Here is a 10,620-nt window from a genome sequence, read left to right as displayed (position 1 = left end):
ATTAGAAAGTGACGGTGGCAGTATAATCCGATATGCCACTTCACATACCTTCTCCGAAATCTGATAAGGACCAATGAAACCCAGCGTCAACTTACGCGACATCAAAACTCTACCAACACCCGTTATTGGCGTAACTCGAAGAAACACATGATCATCCTCCACAAACTCAAGAGCCTTCCTCAAGAATCCTTTTTCTCAAATCCGCAACATCCGGAACACAAACTCGATCACGACACCTCATGACACCATTCTCATCCATAATGCCACACGTAAGCTTCAACATACCAAGTTTAACACATGAAGACGTCGTCTTACAAACCAAACTCAAATCTCTAAATTGCTCCAACAATTCCAACTTTCGATTCATCAACATAGACATATGCAATGATTTCCTACTCAATGCATCGGCTACAACATTCACTTTTCCAGGATGGTAATTCAAACCAAAATCATAATCTTTCAAGAATTCCAACCTATTCTTTGCCTCATATTCAACTCTTTCTGATCGAATAAGTATTTTAAACTCTTGTGATCACTATACACATCAAATCTCGATCCAACAAATAATGCCTCTAAAGCTTCAACACAAACACAACGGCGACCAACTCTAAATAATGCGTCGGATAATTCCTCTCATAAACTTTAAGTTGCCTTGAAGCATAAGCTACCCCTTGTCGATTCTGCATCAACACACCTCAGCTCGAAATTACATATCCAAAGAAACTCACTTCCTTCACTAAACTCACACTAAGAAAACTTAGCAAATAAATTATTCTCTTTCAACACCGATAACACGATCCTTAAATGCTCATCATGATCATCTTCATTCTTAGAATCAAGATATCCCCAAGAAACGTTACTTCATAGAACCTTCTTTCTTCTTAATCGGCAAAATAGACGCACCCTACGGCTAAACACTCCGACGAATGAACCTCTTCTCAAACAACTCCTCAAATTGACTCTTCAACTCCTCCCTAGCCGCTTTACACACTACCAAGTTAGTAAGACAAGTCTATCTCGTCCAATACAATCCCTTCTCCTATCTACAATAGATTAAGGGTGATCAGTTCCTTAATTTGTTAATAGTAGCCGACAACCATGATGAAACATAAACCTCCATTACTAAACTATAATAGTGTTCCTTCATAACTTGTACTCGAAATCACCTAAAGCATTAAGGCCCAAAATCTCTCTTAAGGTTACAGTTACTTGATTTAACTCCAAACAGTTCATACCAAGATTCTCATCAAATTGATCTAATGGAAAGCAAACTAAATCAATCCCAAAATCTCTACCAAAGATACTCAACAGACAATTCAGACACACATAAAAAGTAGAAACAGAACCCATAGCAGGTGTATCAATAACCATACTTCTACGCATATCATATAATACAAGATCCAATCTTATAGCGCAATCTAAAGAAATGAAAGGATGTGTTGCGCCGGTATCAATAATAGAAATCAAAGGTGTACCATTAATAAACCATGTACCTTGGATTAACCTATCATCGGTGGTGGCCTCCACACCAGACAATGCAAACACTTTTCCCTTTGCTTGCTCCTTCTTCGGCTTATCACACTTGGTACTAATGTGACCTTGCTCACCACAATTGTAACAAGTCACACTCGAACTAACTCCACACTTGTTTGCCTTGTGACCAACATTGCCACACTTGAAACATGACACAAAATTCTTACCATAATCAATAACACGATGACCTTCAATGCCACATTTGAAGCACTTAAGTGGAGTAGAAGTTCCTCCCCCACTTGGCTTCTTGCCGAAACCAGATTGTTTCCTCTTGTCATCATACGGTTTCCCACGATCTTGACTTTTTCCCTTCAAACTCTTGTAGAAAGAAGCACCCTCCCTACTATCCTCATCATAGATCCTACTCTTGTTAACCAACTCAGAGAAACAAGTAATCTATTGGTAGCCAATGGACTTCTTGATATCATGTCTCAAGCCATTAACAAACTTTAAGCATTTAGATCTCTCAGCATTAGCAGTATTGTAATAGGGACAATACTTGATAAGCTCTTGAAATCTAGCAGCATATTCAGCAACAATACCATTTCCTTGCTTCAATTCAAGGAACTCCACCTTTTTTTTCCCACGACAATCTTCCGGAAAATAGTTCTCCAAGAAGACATCACGGAAAAGGGCCCGAGTAACCTGAATGCCATCTTCTTCAAACCTCTGAAGAGTGTTATTGCACCAATCTTCAGCTTCCTTCTCAAGCATATGAGTACCAAATTCTACTCTCTGAGTATCCGTACAGTTCATGACTCTGAAGATCTTCTCAATCGCCTTCAACCAAGATTGAGCTTTATCAGGTTCATGCTCACCCTCAAAGACAGGAGGATTGTTCCTCTGGAACTTCCCCAAAGCACATAACTCATCATCATCACCATTCTGGTTACCAGCATTCAATTGAGGAGTCTAACCAATGGAGCCAGCCAACATCCTCCATGCCTTAGCAATGGCATCATCATTCCTGCCTGCGACCATCGTCCTAAACAGCCAAACAACCATACAAACAGTATCGATCATGTCAGATACACAATCAAATATAACAAGATTAGAAAACATTAACGACTATTGACCCACTTGTCGACCATGCTCTGCTACCACTAATGTAACACCCTTTCTAATACCCCAAATATTTAAACATATAATCAGAGTAAATAAGTATGCATATAAACAAAGGGCGTCACATCGACGTTTCTAAAACCTAAAAGCTTTCAAAAACCAACATCATTCATCATCAAATATACAATTACACCTGGTCATCAAGGTAACACCTTTCATTTGTTATAATTCATTAAGAATATGCATTCACAGCGGAAATAATAAATACTCATGTATTTCATAAATAATCATGTCGCATATCATAATCATATCTCAATAATAATCCACAAGACAATATAACGTCATATCCAAGATATTCAGCACTATGGCCTCTCAAAAACAAATAACAAAACATACATGTTCACAAGATAATATCATAATACATATCCAAAACAAAACATAAGTTCAATACTACTAATCCCAACCCAGTGTTACATGACCAGAGCATTGACTCACTACCTAATCACCCAACAAACGCGGACGCTCTCCGGCTAAACCTTGCAAGAGTTACTAAGCGTCTGAACCTGCACGTTACCAACAAAGGGCAACATTCAAACAGAAGGGTGAGAATTCAAATCATTATGAAGGACGTATAATAAAGTATAATGATTTAATTAACAATCATAGGAATTCATCACACTTTGCATAATCATGTAAATAACAATATCCAATATATTTCACATTTTCAAGTATATTACAAACTCAATGGTTTGATATTCAAAAGAATCCAATACTATTATTCCAATATCTATAATCCAAGCCACGCTTCCGATCCGGACAAGATCAAAGCCAATACGCCTATTTCCAATTAAGGATCACGTCTTCTACGCCTATTTCCATTCAAGGATCAACGTCTCTTACCATATGAACCCACAGTTTCACCGCTTCCACCATAAAGCCGACCATGCTATGAATGTATGTACAAATACCAATAATATATGCAATTAAGATTATCTCATCAACCTTAACTTACCGCATATCACGATAATCCAACTTTATGAATTATCCTCCAATTGTACACAACATTCACAACACATATATATCATTCACATATAAAGGCCAATAATCAATTATGATCCACTAAATCCAAACAATGTTATTCCCATTAATCACCAATTCTGAACATACATATACACACAATTACAAGTCATTTACATAATCACGCCATTATTAAATCACTTATTTTCAACAAGGCCACTTTTATTGAAAAGAATATTGCGCTAGTTTTCTAATACTTCAAACGGGGACTCAAACGGGGTTACAGTTTAAGAGATATGAATTGTTAAAGTTCCAACGAAAAAGCAAACACCGACATCATACACTGACAACTCTAAACATGTCAGAATTACTCAAAACAAACAAAAGTATGACTCTTAATAATTGAAACAACCTTGACAACTTTATTGACAATTCTAACAACTCTATTACAACTCTAACAACTCTATTGACAACTCTAACGGAAAAGAAAACAACTAAAGTTAACTAAATGATCCAAATATTTATCTCTAACTCAAAACTTTTACAAAAGTTCTTATTAAATTAATTATACTAATGAAATTATTAAATATTAGTTATACTAATAAAATTATTGTATGTTAGTAAAATTGGAAACATAGTTAACAATACTCTTTATGCAAGCCACAGTAGACAACAACTCTAATATCTATACACACATACATAATTCAATATGGTGCCTATTATTAATAACTATACTAATGAAATATTTAAATATATATTTATATGAAAAATTAATGATACCATGAAGTATATGTATGTAAACATAGCTGTCATACCCCAAAATTTGCCCATACATTTCCTCCTATTCAAAATCAGATCAATGCGCAAAACCCATAAGACACATTCTCCTATACAAAGGCTCTGAACTAGGGTTTGATTCTTTCAAAGGAAAATCACTGAATCAATGGCTCCATGGCATCTCATATGGCTCAATATATCTCACATCATCTCCATGACAAGTATCAAGTCTCATCCCAAAGAATTAGTCACTCAATTGTTCAGAAAATCAACAGTCGACTAGTTGACTTAAAAAGTCAACTGTGGTCAAAGTCAAAACTTCTGATTTTTTGTCAAGATCCTCATATTGAAGTATCATTCACCATTTGATCAAGAATTGATCATGGTTCATCAAGGAAAGATCAAAAAATCAACAAATCAAAAAGTTTCTAAATTAGGGTTTTGCATAGGAAAAGTCAACTGAACTTTGACCAGCCATAACTCTCACATGGAACATCAGAAATTTTCCATCTAAAGCTCATTTTAAAGGAAATTTGATTCTCTACAATATTGTGTCTCACATGCCAAGTCTAAAAATGCTTCATTTGAGAGATATGGACCAAAACATTATAGGTCCTTTTCAAAAAGTCAACAAAAAGACACTTTTTTCAAAAAGGCATAAAATGAGCATGGAAAATAATTTTGATATGAGACAAAAGACACTGGTTAGAGGACTCTTTAAGGTTTCTAAAAAGTCTTGGAACACTTCCATACCTCAAAAAATGAGAGAGATAGACCTTGCCAAAGTTGAGTTATTTTAGAGGAAAAAATGTGAAAGACTTTGAATATTTTTGCAAATAGGCCTAAGTTATTTTGATTCAATCTTGATCCATAAGTCATCTAAAGCCTCAAACCTAATTCCCACGAAATTTTGGCTTTTATTTGATTTTATATGAATTTTTTATCATTTAAATATGATAATTAACTTATATAAATCATGGAAAATCAAATATTCAATTAAAAATTTCAATTCCAATCAAATCCAATCACAATTATATCTCAATATCACCTCCAAATTCGTGCAAATCAAATTGATCACAAAAAATTGAAATTGAACCTAAATATGGAAACTTCCATGAATCAAATTTTTGAGATTGCCAATTAGTGATTCTTGAAGATTCAAGTCAGAATAACAACCCTAATCCTTTCTCTTATATAAGCACATTATTCTCAGATGATAAGGGTTACAAAATTTCTGCAGCAAGAGCTTAAAATCGAGTCCCAAAATTCGAAGAAAACTCAATTTCGAATTCTGAATTAGAGGACAATTCAAGTGATTTTGTTGATTGCAACGTGTTCCAAGATCCTTAAGGAAGCTTTCCCAATCGTTTTCGAGTCACAAAGCCATACGAATCGAGCACTGTAAGTCACTCTTAACTGATTCTTAAATTGCTTCGATTCTACAAATTCATGCATTCATTCTCGAATCCAATTGTATATTTGTGTTTCTTATATTGTGCTGATTAATTCTGGAAAGTTTTGGACATTATGATGTTGTTATATGCGTGTTGCCATGTTAGGGTTCGCAACTCCAATTTGGGGGTTTTTGCTCAAGGTAAAATTAGGGTATGTGATTGCTATGGTTAGATTCGTGAGGTCAAGACGAGTTCAACCCTGCTATCGCGAAAAATTTCTAGATGTGTTTGGGCCTGTTCGCTATTTTTTGCAGGTACGAAAAGTTGGCATTTTACAGCGCTTCTGAGATAAGCGCTGTTAAAGGCTAGGGCAAGAGGTTGAAGAAGAAGCGTGTCGTCCTCCCATTGGTCGGTTTCGCGCGCGTGTTTTATTTTCAAACAGAAGTGTTAGAACAAGATTTGTTCTTATCAATTATCTTAGTTTTGATGATAACAATAATATGAATTTTGCTTAAGATAATATGGTACTCTAATCCAATGCAATTTCCCTTTCAGGAAATATATAAAGAGTACGCATAATTCAGCGCTCAGAAGATGTGTCTCAAATGGTTCAGCATGCAACATCAGAACATGGTCTGGCAAGACATCAGAAGATGGTCGAAGCAGAATCAGAACATGGGTCTATGGAAGCATCAGAAGAACATGAGATCAGAAGCACTGAAGATCAGAAGATGGTATCACGCTCAGAAGCACTTCAAGGTCAGAAGATCAGAAGATGCTGTGCACCAAGCTGTTTGACTCTGATGATATTCAAACGTAGTATTCACAAACATCAGATCAGAAGGAAGTACACGTGGCAGACTACGCTGACTGACAAAAGGAACGTTAAAGCTACTAAAGGCTACGTCAGTAGACACAGCGTGAACAAGGCTCGAGGTAGTTGACAAAAGCGTATAACATTAAATGCAAAGCTGTACGGAACACGCAAAGCATTAAATGCATTCAACGGTCATCTTCTCAACGCCTATAAATATGAAGTTCTGATGAGAAGCAAGGTTAACGATTCTGCACCAAAACAACTCATATCAAACTTGCTGAAACGCTGTTCAAATCTAAACTCAGAATCTTCATCTTCATCGAAGCTCACTACATTGCTGTTGTAATATCTTAGTGAGATTAAGCTTAAATTGTAAGAGAAATATCACAGTTGTGATTATCGCTTTTAAGAAGCATTTGTAAACTCTTGAATAGATTACATTAAGTTGTAAGGAACTAGAGTGATCAGTTGATCAGTATACTCTAGGAAGTCTTGGCAGTTGGCTGAGCAGGAAGTCTTGGCAGTTGGCTGAGCAGGAAGTCTTGGCAGTTGGCTGAGCAGAAAGTCTTAGGAGTGAACTAAGCCTAGAGTGATCGTGTTGATCAGTAGACTCTAGAAAAGTCTTAGGAGTGAACTAAGCAGTTGTTCCTGGAGTGATCAGGTTGTGATCAGAAGACTCTGGAAGACTTAGTTGCGGCTAAGTGGAAAACCATTGTAATCCGTGCGATTAGTGGATTAAATCCTCAGTTGAGGTAAATCATCTCTGCGGGGGTGGACTGGAGTAGCTTCGTTAACAGCGAACCAGGATAAAAATAATTGTGCATTTTATTTTTATCGCTCAAGATTTTAAGTTACACTTATTCAATCCCCCCCCTTTCTAAGTGTTTTTCTATCCTTCAATTGGCATCAGAGCGCCGGTTCTAAGGTGCAAGCACTTAACCGTGTTTAGAAAAAGATTCAGGAAGAGAAAAACGCTTCATTTAAAAGATGGTTGATGAAAGTGAAAGGACTATACCTACACCTGCATCTACATCTGGCTCTGCTGAGCAATACAACGGTAACAATGGTTATACTAGACCGCCGGTATTTGATGGTGAAAACTTTGAATACTGGAAAGATAAACTGGAAAGTTACTTTCTGGGTCTAGATGGTGATCTATGGGATCTTCTGATGGATGGTTACAAACATCCAGTAAATGCCAGAGGCGTGAAGCTGTCAAGGCAAGAAATGAATGATGACCAAAAGAAGCTTTTCAGGAATCATCATAAATGTAGAACTGTTTTGCTGAATGCTATCTCTCATGCTGAGTATGAGAAGATATCTAACAGGGAAACGGCCTATGACATATATGAGTCCTTGAAAATGACTCATGAAGGAAATGCTCAAGTCAAGGAGACAAAAGCTCTTGCCTTAATCCAGAAGTATGAAGCCTTCAAGATGGAGGATGATGAAGACATTGAAAAGATGTTTTCGAGATTTCAAACTCTTACTGCTGGATTGAGAGTTCTTGACAAAGGATACACCAAGGCTGATCATGTAAAGAAGATCATCAGAAGCTTACCCAGAAGATGGGGTCCTATGGTGACTGCATTCAAGATTGCAAAGAATCTGAATGAAGTTTCTCTGGAAGAGCTTATCAGCGCCTTGAGAAGTCATGAAATAGAGCTGGACGCAAATGAGCCTCAAAAGAAAGGTAAGTCTATTGCATTAAAATCAAATATCAAGAAATGCACTAACGCTTTTCAGGCCAGAGAAGAAGATCCTGAAGAATCAGAATCTGAAGAAGAAGATGAACTGTCCATGATTTCCAGAAGGCTAAATCAACTCTGGAAGACCAAGCAAAGGAAGTTCAGAGGCTTCAGAAGCTCAAGGAAATTTGAACGTGGAGAATCTTCTGATGAAAGAAGATTTGACAAGAAGAAGGTCATGTGCTATGAATGCAATGAGCCTGGACACTACAAGAATGAATGTCCAAATCTTCAGAAGGAAAGTCCCAAGAAAAAGTTTCATAAGAAGAAAGGTCTTATGGCAACCTAGGATGAGTCAGAAGATGATTCAGAAGATGAGCAGGCCAACTGTGCGCTGATGGCGACAGAAGATGACGGATCAGAATCTACATCAGAATCAGATTCTGAAGAGGTATTTTCTGAACTTACTAGAGATGAGTTAGTTTCCGGATTAACTGAACTTCTGGAATCCAAGTCTCAGATTTGTATTAAATACAAAAAGCTGAAAAAGCTATTTGAATTTGAAACAAAGAGGCTTGAATTGGAAAATTCTGAATTGAAAGATAAATTTTTAAAACTATCCAATAATGTTGGATCTCCTTCTGATTCAGAAAAATCCACTCCCAGTCTAAACCATATTCTGAAGGAATATGATTTAAGTTTCAGGAAGTTCCTATCTAGAAGTATTGGCAGAAGTCAACTAGCTTCTATGATATATGCTGTATCTGGAAACAAAAGAGTTGGCATTGGTTATGAGGGTGAAACCCCATACAAACTTGAACCTGTTGATGAAATGAAAATTACATACAAGCCATTGTATGATCAGTTCAAGTATGGCCACTCTCATGATATTAGGCACACCTCACATGCACAAAGTTTTCACATAACACACACTAAGAAGCATGTGACACAACCTAGGAAATATCATGAAACTCACATTAAGAATTATCATGCTGTTCCTCCTATTGCTTATAATGTTAAACCCAAGTTCAATCAGAACTTGAGAAAATCTAACAAGAAAGGACCCAAAAAGATGTGGGTACCTAAGGATAAGATTATTCCTATTGCAGATATCCTTGGCTGCAAGAAGGACAAAGCACAACATGTCATGGTACTTGGACTCTGGATGCTCGCGACACATGACAGGAAGAAGGTCTATGTTCCAAGACCTGGTGCTTAAGTCTGGAGGAGAAGTCAAGTTCGGAGGAGATCAGAAGGGCAAGATAATTGGCTCTGGAACTATAAAATCTGGTAACTCTCCTTCCATCTCTAATGTACTTCTTGTAGAAGGATTAACACATAACCTTTTATCTATCAGTCAATTAAGTGACAATGGTTATGATATAATCTTTAATCAAGAGTCTTGCAAGGCTGTAAATCAGAAGGATGGCTCAATCCTATTTACAGGCAAGAGGAAGAACAACATTTATAAGACAGATCTGCAAGATCTTATGAGTCAGAAGGTGACTTGTCTTATGTCTGTTTCTGAAGAGCAGTGGGTCTGGCACAGGAGGTTAGGTCATGCTAGTTTGAGAAAGATCTCTCAGATTAACAAACTGAATCTTGTCAGAGGACTCCCTAATCTGAAATTCCAATCAGATGCTCTTTGTGAAGCATGTCAGAAGGGTAAGTACTCCAAACCTGCATTCAAGTCTAAGAATGTTGTTTCTACCTCAAGGCCATTAGAACTCTTGCACATTGATCTGTTTGGACCAGTCAAAACAGCATCTGTCAGAGGAAAGAAATATGGATTAGTCATCGTAGATGATTATAGCCGCTGGACATGGGTAAAATTCTTAAAACACAAGGATGAGACTCATTCAGTGTTCTTTGATTTCTGCATTCAGATTCAATCTGAAAAAGAGTGTAAAATCATAAAGGTCAGAAGTGATCATGGTGGTGAATTTGAGAACAGATCCTTTGAAGAATTCTTCAAAGAAAATGGTATTGCCCATGATTTCTCTTGTCCTAGAACTCCACAGCAAAATGGGGTTGTAGAACGAAAGAATAGGACTCTTCAAGAAATGGCCAGAACCATGATCAATGAAACCAATATGGCTAAGCATTTCTGGGCAGAAGCAATAAACACTGCATGCTATATTCAGAATAGAATCTCTATCAGACCTATTCTAAATAAGACTCCCTATGAATTGTGGAAGAATAGAAAGCCTAACATTTCATATTTCCATCCTTTTGGATGTGTATGCTTTATTCTGAACACTAAAGATCATCTTGGTAAGTTTGATTCCAAAGCTCAAAAATGTTTTCTTCTTGGATATTCTGAACGCTCAAA

The 10,620-nt window shown here is 36.8% G+C and overlaps 1 protein-coding gene across 1 annotated transcript; it reads right to left on the bottom strand.

Moving 5' to 3' along the window:
* Positions 1-1,929: 1,929 nt before the first annotated feature.
* On the bottom strand, positions 1,930-2,289 carry LOC131616879 (uncharacterized). The gene has a single exon (XM_058888333.1). The coding sequence runs from the start codon at positions 2,287-2,289 to the stop codon at positions 1,930-1,932; it is 360 nt and encodes a 119-aa protein (XP_058744316.1).
* Positions 2,290-10,620: the final 8,331 nt, after the last annotated feature.

The sequence above is a fragment of the Vicia villosa genome, linkage group LG7 (assembly GCF_029867415.1).
Source record: "Vicia villosa cultivar HV-30 ecotype Madison, WI linkage group LG7, Vvil1.0, whole genome shotgun sequence".
In the NCBI taxonomy this organism is placed as follows: Eukaryota; Viridiplantae; Streptophyta; class Magnoliopsida; order Fabales; family Fabaceae; genus Vicia; species Vicia villosa.
This window is presented reverse-complemented; position numbering and strand designations above follow the sequence as displayed.